Below are 17,212 nucleotides of genomic sequence, written 5' to 3'. Positions count from 1 at the left end.
GAGAGAGAGAGAGAGGGAGAGAGAGAGAGAGAGAGAGAGAGGGAGAGAGAGACAGAAAGGGGGGAGGGGATATATCTCCCTCAGTGCCATCTCATGAGCACTTTGAGCCAAAGTCTCAAAACAGGAGCGTCATACACCAGAACATTTTCTAATCTTTGATTGGATGGCCAGGGGATGGGGGATTAGCTGCCCTTGAGGTCAGGCAGACAAGCATCCCAGTCCTCGGCTGTGGTTAACCTCTCATGAGGCTCTCCTAGAGCTGCACAGTTCCTCATCCAGCCCACGCAAACCCAGTACTCTAAAACATGTCAATGCTCTCACTTCTCACGTAATGAAGCCAGCTGTCAATGTCAATAAATTAACAGTGACGTATTGTCGCTGCAGCCCTGAGATATTACCCCTGGAACTCAATTAAACTCAAGTAAATCTCCTGTATTACACAGTACCCTGGTAAAACAGCAACACAGGCTATATTTATTTTCCGATTCAAGAGGTTATGGGAGCAGACTCACCAGAGGTATGCAAAAACACCAAAGAGTAAAGCCTTCAGGGAGATTGGCCCATCCACCTTGCTTCTCTGTCCAATACAGGTTAGAGATAGCCTAGAGGTCATATAGTACAGTGCATGAATTTCAAGAAAATAATCCATAGGATGTTATCTGCAATGCATCCCTCAACTCCTGTCCTTCTCTCCTCTCTCTAAAGAATTTGGGAACATTAACCTTTTGACCATACAGCTATATAAGGGGGCATGTAGGTCAACATTGTGAGTGATACTTCTGGACAGGTGTATTACCATTATGGAAACAATGTTCTGCTTTCAACCAGTCATAGATGATCAGAATGTCTGAGGTGCTGGTTCATGTCCAATCTGGATTGGACATGACATACTGTATCTAGCTAGCAGCAAGGTTCACTGAACAGCAAGAGGAAAGAGAAAGAAGACGTTATTAGGAGCGACAAGGTCAGATTTTGAGTCTGTCTTGGGAATCTTTCTCAATGCAAGTACCCCCCAATTAGACAGCTTTCTCTCCTGTCAGTGGCCCACCTGCTCACAGGGCCCAGGTCAGGCCTGGCTGCTGCTGCTGCTGCTGCTGATCTGTGGAGATCAGGTGTGTGGAGCCTCACAAAGAAACCTGCCTGTCTCTTTCTAATGACTGACCCCTCTAAATTCAACCTTCTTCTCCTGCTTTCTACCTTCCCGCTGTGCCCCCTTCCCCTCCAGCACGCACACACTCCTGACACCAGCCACAACTCGATGAATCCTTATCTCCCTCTGGCCCAAATCATGGTGTGTTCAAACTGAACCCAGACAGACACAGAGCCTGTTATTGATTATCTCATTGACACAAACTGTAAATCAGAGGCATCTAAAATTCCAGAGTTAACCTCACGGCATTAGTTATGAAGACAACAGTGCCAATACAAATGGTGACTAATTGATTGCTTTGGCTGGAGGGCTCACACACTGAATAATTCATTTACAGACAAATTCTGTGCACTGAATGGTAGATGTAGAGAGCAAGACAACACAGTGCAAGTAAACAAGAAACCACAACCTCAGAAATGTATTGCGTGCTGAATGCCAACTGCATGCACCGTTTTATATTTGTTTAATTGCATGCAGATCCCCTGTTATCATTCAGTATTTCCCTTGCTGTGTGAGAGGAGCCTGGGGGATGTCTCTGAATGAATGGGCACGTTTTCACATGGTCATATGGGGACCACTGGCTCAATGAGCAGACGCTCTGGGCGGATGATGTGGGACGAGGACGGGGAGCTTGCTGACTGGATGAGGGAGAAAATGAAGGGGAACAGACCAACGTCCGTGACGAAGAACATCAACATCATCCTAAAGATTCTGAGGGCGAAATGAGATCCTGATCAGTCACCGAGAGATTAGCTTAGTTGAACAGCTGGTCAAACACTTAGGAGGGGGTTTGCTTTCATAGGAAGGGAAGCCTCGCTTGCAGAAATGAATGCAACATACTACAGAAGAAAACAGTGTTGACGCATCAAAGGTGCTGATAATCAGCACTGAGTCTATGCAAGACTCCCAGGCTTCCACCTGAGGGATTACCAGCTATTGGCTGAATGAGCATTGTCTGTTTGTGGAGGTAATCTGGATGTGTAGACAGAACACAGAGCTACTGTAATCCCTGCCATCCTGCGGACTCATTTTATAGGTCAGACATCACAGGGAACTGAGAGGAAGAGAAGCCTCTGCTGACCCATATCAAGCCTGCCCATGGCATTCGCCTCAAAGATGTGTGATGTGTGATAGTCCATGTGCCTGTATGAATATATGAATGCATGAAAACACAGGCACACACATATGCACACACAAATGGACACCTCCACACACATATGCACACAAAAATTGGCACAGACCAAGACACAGATGAACACATAAAACACACACTCTTATGGATATCTCCAACACACAGGACACAGCAGCAACACACAGTGAGGGCGAAACTCCCTCTGGCAAGTCCACACACTGGTGCTAGCAGCACCCTGAGAGAGGCTGAGGAAAGGCCCACTGTACCCCTGCAGCTCAATGACTAGAGTTATGAATTAGCATATGCAGGGCTGGAGGTTAAGGGCTTAAAACTGCCGACAAAGGGTGTTTAACTCAGAACCTAAAATTGTACATGGTGCTGTCAGAGCCCACTGTTAACCCGCTGGCAGAAAGTGTGAGCAAGGCCCCAGAGTTCATTAGCTGGCTGGATAAAACCCCTGTGCCTCTGTGGCCCAGCTGAGCTATGGCATTTAGGAGAGCGGGATGCTGCATGGCAGATAAGCTGCCATTTTCCTTTCCTTACCGCCTAATTGCCACTGCAGACCTAAAATAATTGACTTGTCATCCTAGTGGCACATTTAAAGGCAACGGCATTATAATGTCTTGGTGACGTGTCCCTGTCAAGTTAATGATCTGGCAACAAAAAAAGCCACTGCAAAAATTAATCATGCCCACTTTTTTGTAGCAAAGCCACATCGCCATAAAATTAATCATGCAATCTGTTTTTAGAAGCCTCTCTCATTCCGTTTTTTCTCCCTTCTCTCTCAGGCAGGGTAGCAGTGACCTGAGAACAAGACAGGTTACCCTCTGAGTGGACGCAAGGCCGAAGCTGGAGCTTGTACCCTTCATGTGACATGGTTATTACAAAATGGACAGTTTATACCGGCTTTTAAAAGCTTAATAGAATGCAGGCTCAAGGGGATTATCTAGCAGCTGCTGGAGGCCATAGTGGATGGCAGAAATTAACCTCTGCATGTGAAGTGACTCTTTACCTCAACAACCTCACTGTTACCTCTACCTGCAAAACGCCACATGACCACACTCCCCACATCAACTGTGGCCGGGAAATTCCAGGTAATTCCTCCAAGTATGTCACTTAATCTGTTCTTTCAGAGCAGAGAATGATCCAGGGCTCTACCTCTAGAGTAGGGTCAGCAGAGCCTGTTGCCAGGCATACCCCCTGCATGCCCTAGCCTGCATGCCTATCTGTCTGCCTGCCCACCTGTCTGGCTCTCAGAGCTGCTGTCGCAGTGCTCCTCTGCTCATCATCCTCAGTCGAGCCATCAGAGATGCCTCTGAAATGGATCACACTCTGCCAGCACCGCATCCACTTGAAATGTCAAATGTGCCTTTCATTGCCAATTGTCATCAAAAAGATTCACTGCTGTGTAAAAGAGTAAGCAGCCCGTAAGGCAGAGTGGAGGGAATACCAAGTGGAGGAATGACACCGCACTTTCTGTGTGAGAGGTAGAGGCGGACAGGAAGTCACTGCAGGAGAGCTGTCCTTGAAGTCACTGGAAGGTGAACTGTGATCAAGTCCAATTAGCAACACTGAGTTACCTACCCCTGCATGGCTGTAAGAAACCAGACATCACTTGGTGTGCACACTTCAGTGTGAGCTTTATGTTGGAGAGTTACTTACGGATGGTTCCCTTTATAAAGGCAAGTGCAGCATTTTTCACACAGTTAAATATCTATATCAAAACCATACGGCAGAAGAGAATATTGCCAACCATTACCAATTAAAACACCACGCATTGTTGGTTTTACAATAAACAGTGCTGTTAAACTAATAAACCACCTGCACATTGTTGCCTTGCGAGATTGACTGAAAGAGATCCAGTACACTGTAAAGCTGTCAGCTGAAATAGGTACTCCATGCACACGGCCCTGAGGGTAACCCAGATTGTCCCAGAAATTCGATTATTAAACTGCCTCCACACCACCATTTGAGTGTACTGAAGTCAATGGCACAGGTCAATCTTTCTGTGATCTCCTCCATCCCTTCCTATTCTGGAAGGTAACTGAGTGCTGGGGAGATAAGATGGTGCAGGGAAGATAAGATAAGGAGGCCATGTGGTGGGAGGGTGACCCTATCTGATCCAAATGAAATTACAGCCCCTTGTTGTCTAAATTATAGCTATTGACAGGCTTGCAGGTATTAATGGAATCAGAGTTTGGTATGCAGGCTGGCACTGTTTGACTGGACTGAGAGGGCCAGTGTCTGGGTCACTCCTTGTCCAGGACACTTGTATAATGTACAGTAATGTTGAACCTGGCACAGGGATAAAACTCTCCCTCTCTCTCTCTTCTCTCTCTCACCCACTTTCTGTACAGCAAGGAAACCTTCTTAATTCTTAAGTCTTCAAAAGGCTCTCAATGTTGGAGTACTTATGTTAAAAAATTGCTGGGTGGAAATTGTTATGGTGGAAGAGAAGGGCTTCACAAATGGCATTCATAATATTACAGAGAATGGTGCTATACTGTTGCCTGCCTCCTCCTCGTTGTGGAGTGTGAGAGCTAAGCTGACTCCTCTAATTCTTATATAACTGTCTTTCTCAGGATTCTCTCTCCGCCCAGGTATCCATCTGACAGCGGAGAGGATATAAATAAATCTGCCGACCGTCTTCAAAGTACGCCACAAGGAGGAGAAGAAAAGAGAGGAGACGAGGTTGGAGGAGAAGGGAGGAGAAGAGAGGAGAGAACAGGAGAAGAGGGGAAAGAAAAGAGGAGGCCACTGGAGAAAAGAAGCCTCGACAGAAGACGAGAGAAGTGAGAGGAGAAGAGATGCGAGAGAGCAGGTTCCATGTTGGAGTACAGAGGAATAGAGGTGAAGTGACCCACTTAGGGCAGTCTCACCAATATGGGCTCCTCTCCAGGCGAATGTCATCCGGACCAAGTCATTCCTGGACCCAGCACCGACAGTTCAGCTCTCATCTCTGAATCCTCACGCTGCCTTTCAATAGATCAGGCATTTGTATGGGAAAGGGATTCTATTCTAGATGATCTGCCTTTGAATGCAGTTCTCACCAAGCAGAGACTGCAGAATCTTTGAAATCATGTTGCACCCTTGAACAAGTCTGCACACCTCCACAGCCTGCCTCTGGTGCAGAGCACACACATGGCCACCCTGGAGAATAGCACCAAGCTTCTGGTGACAATACTCAGGGGAGACGCCTCCTCACTGGAGCCTTGGCGATAATGAGAGCACTCTGTTCCTGTGTTTGTTACCGTGTTAGCAGGCGGTGACAGGGTGAGGGGGGGGGGACTCTGAGGGGGACTGGCAGTCACAGACCTGTGGAGGCAGCTAAGCAGGTCATGCAATGTAGAAATAGCAGTACATAGAAATTCCTATTAAGATTCCCTAGGGGGTGTATTTGCAGCCAGTTGTGTACTTGCTTTGGCTGCATGTGTATACCACCCAGGGAAGTATGGCACGCAATTGTGATGTTTCCATAAATATTTTCAAGGTATATCGTTTTGCTGTGTCAATTCTATTGATTCGAATGCTAAGATCTTTCTCTGCAGCTTGACCTATATAGTCGGGAGGAGAGAAGCCTGGCCGATGGTGCAGGCAGCTGCTCAGGCTACAGAATGAGCTCACACTGCAGAGGAAGGACACCAGACTGAGAATCCATACGCTCACAGCTTTATTCCTCTTTAAATCTGTGATCAGCCTATGTGTTTGTGCCCCTCTGAACAGTTCAGCACAACAGTTACAGCATGTTGTATACACAGCATATGATAGTCGATGCCAGACAATAGTGATATCCTTCCAGAGTCCAGAATGTAGGTGATGCGTGAGAGGGAGGTAGATGAGGGGTAAGCGACACACACACACACACCCACACACACACACACACACACACACACACACACACACACACACACACACACACACACACAGCTCTGGTGCTAAAGTGCAGCCCAGGGCTGTAGCTGAGTGGAGTCCTGTGGACAGGCTGCTTCCACTGAGCTTCAGACCGTCACACACGCAACCTCTCTGTGAGGAACAGCAGAGGAGGGGGCTGATCTGTGAATGGCATGTGTCTATGAGGCTGCTGTTCAGCTCCATGCTGAAGGTTACTCATGGTTCGTTCAGGCAGAACACAGCCACACGGACGCTCCTCTCCTCACACGGATGTCATCCGTCATGCAATGGTGACACCACTTATATCGCAACACATGACATTACAGGAGCATGCTAAGGGATGCTTGGCTGTCAGTGAAACTACACCAAAAGAATCACATTGTCAATCTAAATCTCAGACAGAACATCTGTGGTTGTGCGACAGCTTGTTCATGGATTCCTACAATAAAAGCATGGAATACAGTTTCACAAATGTAATGGAAAAAAAGATTCTGCCCAAAACCGAGTATGGCCACCTTTTTGCTGGCTGGATGATAATCCTCTGTTTGTTAGTCCTAATCCTGCCCCTCTGGTTCCCAATGCAATGTAAAAAAAAGGATTACCCTTTTTCCTGTTTGGGCTTAGTCAATCCTAAACCTCAGCAGGCAGTGCTTCAAAGTCATGTCAAAGGGCAGGAAGCAGGGTTCTACCCAAAGACCGAACAACTAAAACCATGATGACGTTTCTGAATTAGTTGATAAAAATACATCAATACATTATCTTATGAGAGTAAGGATTCAGTTTTTTTGGCTTGAATGTGGCTGATATATTCACCAACACACCTGGATTGCTGGTTGCATCCCTGCAGCTGAGAAGGCCAGGGGCAGCAAACATGCAAGTGGCAAGACACCAGATTTGGTATGCTAAACATAAATAGATTTTCATGTATGCATTTATGTTGATAACAGCTTGTCATTTCCACAGTGGTTGTGCATTTTAATGAATGTCATGGTTCTCTTTCTGTTTACTTTGAAAATGGCATTCAATTGTTTTCATAAATCTAATAACCAGAGAGTGCTACTATCTTTAGACCAGAGGCATGTTTGAGCACCAACCACAACGACGGCACTAGGGTTTTTCCCTTGACTCTATAAACCGTATCTTTGCTCCCTGAGGGAAGTTCATTTCAAGGTGTTGTTGTTAAGAGGCTTATGACTAAGAAGAACACTCAAATGCTTCAAATTTGGGTTGGCTGGTGGAGCCCGACCACAGAGCTAAGAGAGAAGAGCTAGCCAGCAGACACTGAGAGGAGACGTGCCTGCAATGCCAACCAGCCCAGAGACCCCCCGCACATTACAGCAGACCTCAGAGCCAAGATCAATGATGCATATGCTTAATCTCATCTGGTGACAATAAATGTGCCTTTGTTTGTTTGTGGAAAAAAGTTGGAAAGGCAGCAAGCACCAGCGGTGTCTGCTGGGTGACTCAGATGGGCTTTTTTGGAGGAAAACAATTGGGACCCTGAGGACAGACACATGCAAGCCTCTTTCCTTCCTCTTTCCCCCCTTCAGCTCCTCCCATCCCTCTCTTCAGGTGCACCTACTGCTATTGGTGCTTGGAGATGCGTGGCGTCCCTGTGTAGGTGTCTGTCATACAGTACCATACATGGTCATAAAGAGGGAGCGTGGGCCTTGAGCAGCTTCCTTGGGGCTGTTTCCCTATGATGTGTGGTTCAATGATCTGGCATCAATTATCCTCCAACACATGGTGCTGTTAGAGGAGTAGTGGACCAGACTAAGAGTGTGTGGGAGGGTGTGTGTTTGTGTCCTTTCTCCTCTCCTGTCAGTATTTGGCCATTAGGATTCTGTACTGTAGATACAAATATCGGCCTATAAACCCTGTCATGCCCTGTCATGTCATAAACAAGGTTGTGAAAATGAGAGTGACATGGAGAAGGGAAGGGGCAGGGTGTTAAATAAGAGCCAGAACAGAGAGAAACAGGAAGAGACAGAGAGCTGGAGTTGATGAGCTGATCAGTACATCACACTAGGGCTGGACAGAACTCAACCTTTCTCTCCCCCCCCCCCAGCACCTCAAAGGGATTTTCGCCATTTAATCGACCACTATAATTTTCAATATTTTGCACCGATATTTGATACCCCATTTTCTGAGATGCTCTACATGCTCTATATGTTCAACATTCCTAAAGTTGTCTCCTAGCTTTCCATTGGCACCCATGGGTTGTGTGGCATCCTCTCCCTGCTACCTGTACTACAAACAGTCCCTCCTGTGGGCACAGCTGCCTTGTGTCAGCCTCTCTCTCTCTCCCCTCTGATGATCAAAACCCCCAGCCAGCTCCTGAACCTCATTACCCAGTGAAAACATTTACCCAACGCTTTGATCACGCCACGCTGGCGCATCATCAACCCGCGCCGTTGACAGCCACAGCTAATCAGGCAAGAAGTCACAGCTGATAGGTGGCGCGGTAGCAGCTACGACGTAGCAGAACTGGAGCATTGTTCCCCTGCTTTGATGTTCTATTTTCTCCCCGTATGCCCTTCTGGCTGTGAAAATGACAGGATTTCACGGAGACTGAGTGCAAACATTGATGGCTCTCAGGTAAATATTTTACTACTTTGGTTGGATGGTGTGAGTTTGTACTACATTACCGGTACCCTAGGGGGAGGGCTGTCTGTCAATGGATATGAAACAGGTAACAAAGCCCTGTAACAATGCTGTAATCTACACAAGGTACAGCTTCACACTCGATCCTCAACACCAACTCCATTACTGAATTACAAGTATACATCCGCCTGTCTGTCCACCATAACGAGATAAAATACTGAATACCACTATTGTCTCGAACAGTATATTTGAACATACATTTCTGTGAAGAAAAGGGGGCTCGTGGCAGGCTGTAGTCTAGGAGGCAGCCATGTCGTGGAGGAGGCTGTGGACCCCTGCTATGCCTCTGAAGACAGCTGAGATCTGGCAGGGAGAGGGACAGTGACGAGGAGAGGGGGATTAGACGGAGCTATATTTCATAATCTTCAATCTTTGAGCGCTGGGTGGGAGAGAAAGCATCAGATGTATTGGCTTAGCAGAAAGATTAGTGCAATGTGCTCTGTGTGGTTCTTCTTCTATCTTTTCATCCCTCGCTTTCTGTCTATCTCTCATCAGCATTGTATAAGTGGTCTCTAGACCTCTTCTGATTGTGGTCCCACATCAAGTAGAATGCAGTTCTCGAGAGGTTTCAGTTAAGACAAGAGATGTTCATAATGAGCTGAGTACTGCACTCCTGCAGGTCTGATCCTGGGATCTCATTCAAAGAGTAGGGAGGAGTTAACACAGCAACCACCAGGGCCAGGACAACACAGCTTTTGATTGCATCGACAGATAAGAGTGATTTTCAATCAATACGGTACACAGCATCAAGACCCGTAATTTGTTAAGATGTTACACACTCAACGGCAGCCAATGTGAGGGTTTTATGTACTGGTACAACAGTATGTCATGGTGATTGTTTTACAGTACGTAAAACTGGCTGACTAATGAATACTGATGTCAACAAAAACAGGGGTGTTTTATGTTCTGGCCTAAATCTTCTTATTCAGTCTATCTGTTTTAGTGCATAAAACATCATCTATAATGTGACTTAAACATCCTGACATCTTCAATAGATGAAGGACACAGTCTAACATAATGACAATGGTTTAGAAGCCAAGCAAGCCCAACTTCAACATAACTCCCTGCCTTGACATCCATGGCCACCTAGGGATGCACAGATATCGGTCATCCCCGCCCCACCTTACAAAGGGGCGGTCTGAGATCTTTAACCTGCATCAACATCACCACCATCATCGCTGTAACCAGCCCCAGTGTCCTTTCCTTCACTCCAGCCGCCAACAGCTGGCAATCGCAATTTAACAAAGCCGTAAATCAACTGAGAATACATCAGTGGAATTACCAGGGAGCAGCGATATTAAATTCCTGTATATGGTATTAAGAGGAGGAGGACCTTATATAATGCAATGCTCTTCTGCAATGACATAATACCCAACACACGCCACAATTACATAATGACTGCTCGTCTCTCTCGCTACATCCTGCCAACGGATATATGAACCAGAAAAGGACTGAATGAAGGAGTCGTTGAGTAAAAGATACAACAAAAATGAACATTTGACAGAGGTATAAAACCATTCTTAAAAGGTTTCCGGGATTACAAAATTGTAAAAATGTTCTATCGACCTGCACAGTATATCACATATTCTTTATGTACAGTATTTAGCACATGTAGCTCGTCTCACTTTGGGGACAATCTGCACCATTTATCAACAGAGTTTAACAGAGCAGGGACTTGTCGAGGTGTGAGAGCAGATGTCCAGTAGAACAGCCCAGGCACCCACCTGAGCAGGTCCACCTCCTCTCGCTCTGTCTCCCTGCAGTCAAACTGCAATAGGGTCGTTCTGCATTAGCGTATGGACAATCACGCAAATTGATTCAGATCCAAACAGTGCTGGATGAGCTGACGACATCTGGCCAGCAGATTAGGCAATTTTAGAGGGAGAGAGAAAGGAAGAAAGAGAGAGATAGAGTGAGAGAGTGAGATAGAAAGATGCATCTGGTCAGGCCCACTAACCTTGAAGGGGAAATGTTTCATTTACTTCCATTAAGCACTACGGTCCTAATACCAAACGCCAGCAGTCATCCATCATTTACCTTGAAGTGGCCAGAGGTGACATGTTGGGGAGCAATTTGGTTAAAGCAATTCTCCTGAAAGTAATCAAATTCAATACAGCGATGAATGATAAGGGGGTTATGTAAGTGGTACTATAGAGATATCAAATCACATCTGACATCAAAAATAATGCCAACATTTGCTGTAATCCCACTGCCTGGGTTGTTGGACATGTTCCCAATGCACTAAATAGCACCATGAGGTCTGAGTGAGAGGGTCCATGGGAAGCGTTAGTGGGTGACTGCCCCACAGTGGCTTCTGTGGTCTGCATTTACATATGGCATGAATCCTATCTAGTCAACGCAGGCCCAACACAACACAGGAGGGTCTGAACCATATGGCCCTGGAGCTCACTTTGACCAGCTCCAGTTAGACAAGGACAGGCAGGCAGGCAGGCAGCCAGGCAGCCAGGCAGACAAACAGGCAGCCAGGCAGACAAACAGACGTACAAACAGACGGACAGACAGACAGACAGACAGACAGGCAGGCAGGCAGGCAGGCAGGCAGGCAGGCAGGCAGGCAGGCAGGCAGGCAGGTCACCAGTCCAGCTCCTGCAACACTGTCACTCACTGTTCTGTCATGCACTGGTGGTGCAATTTTGAATGACATTTTGAAAATATAATATACGTCAAGTAAATCTGTTTGCATTGTAGGATCACAAGTACAGTACATCAAGTAGCTCAAGATTAGTTGAAAGAACATTCATTGTTGATCAGTAGATACGATATGTCACCTGGATGACATATATGAATTAAACATATTTGAAAATGAATTGTTACTCTGGAAGTTTCAAATGTATCCTTTACATGCCTGCCTCCTACACCCTCATCAGATAGAAAACCTTCATTTGAAAATTCACATTATCAAGACATTGACTCAGTCAATCAGTCAATGTCTTTGGATACTCTGTCTGTACTGTAGTGTGCTGCATTAAGAGGAACGGACATTTGGTTTGTTTGTGTTTATGTTAACAGTCTTCTCTCTCTTTCCACCCATCATCCCAGTCATAGCATAACACTCTGACAACTGATTGCATTTCCACTCAGACTGACAACGTTCAGCTGGCCCCAGAGGCTGTTACATAAGCGCTTCCCAGACTATCTACAGTATGTTGCCCTGGCTGGAGGGGAAAGTCTTGTAGATATTCTCGTGGTCCATCTACAGTACCAGAAGAGAACACTTCCGTCAGTACAGCCTACCTTAAACCTTTATCATCGTTTGAGTCTGCCATCTTACCTTTTGGGGTCCATCATTATCCAGACCAGAACCAGTATTTCAGACCACTACTATATTTGTTTCTGGGTATAAATGCTATTTCCTGTGAATAAATCCCAGATGTCTGGACCAAAATGCTCCTCAAAATGCCCTTATTCACCATGCTATAGGCAGAGCTGACACAGTGATTTGTGGCCATGATTGGAAAGGATTGATTGGGATACAAGACCAGACTCTAATCTGACAAAACCACTATTTCTGCATCCCTTTCAGACTCCGATTTTACTAATGGCATAAAGGAATTTATCGAGCTTTGATTATGATCTCAACAGGAGTCTTTAAAGGAGCTGTCAGCTGCAAGGCAAAGAACAGACATATCATTGATTACACATAAAAGGGCAAACAAACACAGTGTGTTGTGGAAGGGGGCAGCCATGGGGAATACACACACACACTGTACATACAGCAGCAGCATAAACAATAATACATTATCAAATGACCCAATGAACAATGTGCATATAATGTACTCTGCGGATTTATGTATGTTAGGTGTGTGTGTGTGTGTGTGTGTGAGAGAGAGAAAGAGAGAGACAAACAAGGAGACAGAGCATGAAAATAATCTGTATATATTTGTTGTTCCAAGTAAACTTTAAATATGACATTTTATGTCTATAAGTCTATAAGTATCAAGATTAAAAGATATTATAGAGGATTACTGTTTAGATGTTCGGAGAAGTGAGGAAGAGAAACACATTATATGGACTAGACTTGACAGTGGATGTGTAAATACTGGATAAAAATAGCTCATAATTATTTGGAGAAAAAAGTAATGCTCCTACTGCTCCTGACTATATACTGTACCTCTCATGCTGATAATAATTGATTTCCGCGGTGCTGTTTGCATGTTCTGCTATGTGGTTGGCTATACCTGAATGATGAATCCATCCATTAGTAATGCATCCTTGAGCATGTTCAAAGGAACAAGCATGTACATGCATGCAGTACATCACATAGAAAACAATTATGCTTAAGCAACCTATGATTGCTGTTTCTAGGCAGAAGACAGTATGGAAGCAGGGAGATAATTCACCAGGCAAGTCAATACTTATTTCTAACAGAAAGGGAGTGAATTAAAGTGTTTCTGATGATCAAGCCTATTTCAGGGACCAAGCCCCTCTTCCCTCTCCTCACCTCAGCACCACTCCCATTGATAGCCTATTGATTAGGGCCAAACACGTCCATTTTCTTTGCTCCTTGGCAGAGTGGGGACTCGACGCCCTCAGTTTTCTTTGAAGCGTTGAGAAGAAGTTCAATTATTTTTGTTGTTAAGGCAGCATAATAGAGAGGCATTTTAGAGGAGCCTAGCTTGTTTACTTACTATCCTTGTTCTGGGCTTGTTTTCCTAGTGTGTTCTCGTTCTGTCTGCCTCTGTGTACCCAATGATCACTCTCTGGCTTCCCCACGAGAAGACCTCAGACCCCGCCTCATTATTTTGCTCTGTGGCATAATGATGTATCTCAAATGACGGTTTGAAAAACAAAAGGTCAGCTTCCACCTGTGCGCTCCTATACGTCTGCTGTTAATGATAATTGGAATTGGGGACGTGTCTCTGAGTTCCACTGAGCTAAAGAACCCTCACTGAGGGGATGCTTCCCCAGTGTGTGTGAAGCTCAGGGGTATTCTGACTTCATTTTAAGACTCTGCATCTACTTGCCCCTTTTCTCTCTCTGTCGATCTGTAAAGGCAGTTTCTGCTGATGTCTCGGTCAGCGTACAGAATGATAATCAAGATGTAATTATGTGGAATCCCACACAGAGGAGAATGGAGCGTTATGCACTCAGACATAACCCAAGCATACTGTAGTTTAGGAAACAAACTGGGGAGTAGGAGGGTAGGAGTGGTTGAAGGAGTCTGTTTCTGTCTCTTGTTTTCGCTCTCTTTCTTTAAGCTACACAGTGTCTGTCTCTGTCTCACCCTTGCTCTCCCCTCTCCATCTTATACCCGATACTTGCTGAACAATTGGAAGCATGTTTTTCACTGGCACCAGTGTATTTGCACGTTACCATTACACGCCCACTTGGCAACAAAAAAAAACACTGAGCGGTGACACAAACACTCAGGATAGGAAATTCTATTTTTCAACTCCACAGGATACAGAATCATGGGGAGTCATGGCTGAGCAGTCCTCTTCCCCTCCTGAGATAACAATCTGTCTGTCCAGTTGACAGCAGGCCACGGCTTATTTATCAAGCGTATCAATTTCCATTTGTCTTGCCATTACACTCCTCTGCGCTGTCCACTTACTCCCTAGCAATTTCACAAACGTGTAAAATTAAACCCGTGTCATCTGATTTGGCCATGCTCTCACTCCCCCGCCTCTCCCTCCATGGGCACATATTTGAGGCTCAATAGGGAGAAAAAAGAAAGACAAGAATCTGCAGCCTACTGGTCACAGTCTCTCACCCTAATATCTCGCTCTGAGATACAAACGACAGAGTTTAGTCACAGAAAACAAAAACTATTTTCATCATAGCCAACACTACAATCCACCAGACTGAAGAACCTAAATACCCAGTGCTACAGTAATGTTGAGTTATACATTAGAGCAACAGAGCAATTACCATTAAGTAGATGGCAGGCTCTGCTGCAGAATTGGAGCTTCCTAGCCTATATCTTGTTTTCACTGAGCCATTCATTTCTTTCTTTCAGTAATAATCTGGATGTATGCACTACTATGTCCTGACGGTGTGTTACACTGACACATACCGTTCTGCCATCTTGTCCTGGAACACTGACCTTTGGCTGTGTCAGAGTCTCCACCATCACTTCTTACTCAGCGAGGAGAAGGACGAGAGTGTGTGAGTGTGTGTTTTAGTGATCTCAGCAGCACCAACACACCGCAGCAAGAGGGCCAGTGTTCACTGCATCTCCAGTCAATAGACATAAAGTAAGTCTTTCATGTTAATCCAATTTCTACCGTAATCCTGTAAAATGGCAAGCCTTGTGACAAATGCCAAGGCAGGCAGTCAATCCCAAATCTTCCTGCCAGAATCCTTCTCTCTTTATTCTCACACAGAGCAGGGTGTCTACTCTGACCTACACTGCATCCCACCGTTTTCAACCTACAATAGCTGTGGAGGTGACTGTGGTATTTTAGTTAAAGGTGCTGTGGTGGCATGCCAATTTAATCTCCATATTCCTCCTCTGTACAGCATACAGCACAGGCTCTGTGCCCATTTTATGCAGTAGAGGGTAATAACTCAACTTAAGACAATGACCAATGATAAGCCCAAAATGGGCCAAGACCACTGCACCACCAGGAGCGGAACAAGATCCCAAGAAGACTACAGAATGATCTCCACACATGCACACGCTAGCATGGGCACACACATGCGCCCACATTCTTTAAAGGTGCCCACAGCCCTCATCCACAAACACACACACTCACAACATAGAAAATTCTACCATTTTCTGAAGAAGAGATTTGGAGTAAGCATTGGTAATAGAGTGGGGCACCAGCAGTGAGAGAACACAATTCACACAGCGCTGTTTAAGCACCATGGACAGAGTCTAATCCCATGACGTGTGCACCACTGCATGAAGAAGTACCCTGGGCTGGAGCAGCAGTGCACACTCACACATAATGAATCCACAAGACCAAATTCAGCACCATGGACCGAGGAAGAGCCCATGCCAGCACCAAGAGTAATATGTGCGTCACTGTCTTCACACTGCAGTACTTACTGAACTGGAGGATTGCCTCATATTTGCACTGTGAAGTTAAAATGCCGAATAGACTGGCATGTAGAAATAACAGCAGATTATTGCATTTAGGGAAATCCCTGTGATTCATAATTAATTTGTCTTATCAGCACATAATTAATCCTGCCTTACAGCATTGCTGAATTTCAGAGAGAACTCACAAGCTTTCTCTCACACACACAAATACACATTCAGTAAGTGTTTTCATAAGAATGCAGTTTGGTTGCAACTTAATACTGCATGAATCAAAACCATTTTGTTTCCTTTAGTTCAATGTTAATCTGAACAAAGTGTGACAAATGTGACTACAAACAAACACACCCACACACACACAAACACACACACACCAGCCAATATACAGTACCCTCGTGAATGGCTCATTTTGCCCATGGGATGATGTTGTTGATGGGAAAAGACATCAGCATGAATGAGTTGTGTCGATCCCTGGAGTTTAATCTAAGCAGCTAAAGACAGGATTCCCTAGACCCTCTGCGGGGGCTGCACTCTGTTCACTCTAAGCCTTATTACATAGCGTGGAGGATGGATGTATCACCCACAGGCTGAACCTCTGCATACCTATCGGAAGGGACTATTTCTGGGCTTGACTGTTCCGCCACTCACACTCAGGGGTCCAGGGGATGTCTGTCCTCTGCCCATATTGACTCAACTTCAGAAAAAGCAGAGAGATTAGTAAACAGAGGAAATGGCCTGAACCCTCAGCAAACAGATGGGGGTTGACAAATGCATCCCCAGGAGGTACCCTTGCCCAAACATCAGCCTGTCAGTGAAGCCAAGTGACAGAACCCCAAAGCAGACAGGTCGTCTACTGCATCAGGAGCAGGTCTATCTCTCTTCTCCTCTCTTCTCCCACTCAGGTCTATCGCTCTTCTCCTCACTTCTTCCACTCACTCACTCCAACACCATTATCATTCCTGTCACAGCAACCTTGCAGTAAAAGCGTGAGCACAGCACACCAGGGGGAAAAGCAGTGAAAGAGTGCGGGGTAACATTCCAGATAAAATCAGTGTCTTTCTCTCGCGCTGATACAAAACTAATTAACGAGGACAAACACAGGTGGACAGACACCCCAGCATAACTCACTTAACCCCCCCCCCCCCCTTTACAAAAACGTACCCGCACATGCACACACACACACATGCTCCGTACCACGCACCCACACCCCCTCACATCTCCATGACAGATTTCGTCACTCACCCTGGCTGTTGGGTCCCCCCTCTCCCTCCTCCGTGTCCGTCATGTTGTTTAGCATCCTCTCTTCCGCAGGGGGCTCCAGAGCTCCTCGCCGACGAGTGCTCTGTGGGCTGGAGCCACGGCAGGAATA

General features: G+C 45.7%; 1 protein-coding gene across 2 annotated transcripts in view; it reads right to left on the bottom strand.

Annotated features, from left to right (window-relative positions):
* The window catches only part of slc12a5b (solute carrier family 12 member 5b), a 38,264-nt gene extending 21,100 nt beyond the window's left edge, over window positions 1-17,164 (bottom strand). For both annotated transcript variants that reach the window (XM_084679223.1, XM_084679224.1), the window contains exon 1: window positions 17,086-17,164. In XM_084679223.1, the coding sequence (XP_084535349.1) occupies window positions 17,086-17,140 (55 nt within the window). In that variant the 5' untranslated portion in view covers window positions 17,141-17,164. The remainder of the gene's footprint in view (window positions 1-17,085) is intronic.
* Between the last annotated feature and the right edge of the window lie 48 nt (window positions 17,165-17,212).

The sequence above is a fragment of the Hypomesus nipponensis genome, chromosome 18, assembly GCF_054491055.1.
Source record: "Hypomesus nipponensis isolate SF chromosome 18, ASM5449105v1, whole genome shotgun sequence".
Lineage (NCBI taxonomy): Eukaryota > Metazoa > Chordata > Actinopteri > Osmeriformes > Osmeridae > Hypomesus > Hypomesus nipponensis.
The sequence above is the reverse complement of the archived record's forward strand: the minus strand, read 5'-3'. Positions and strand labels throughout refer to the sequence as shown.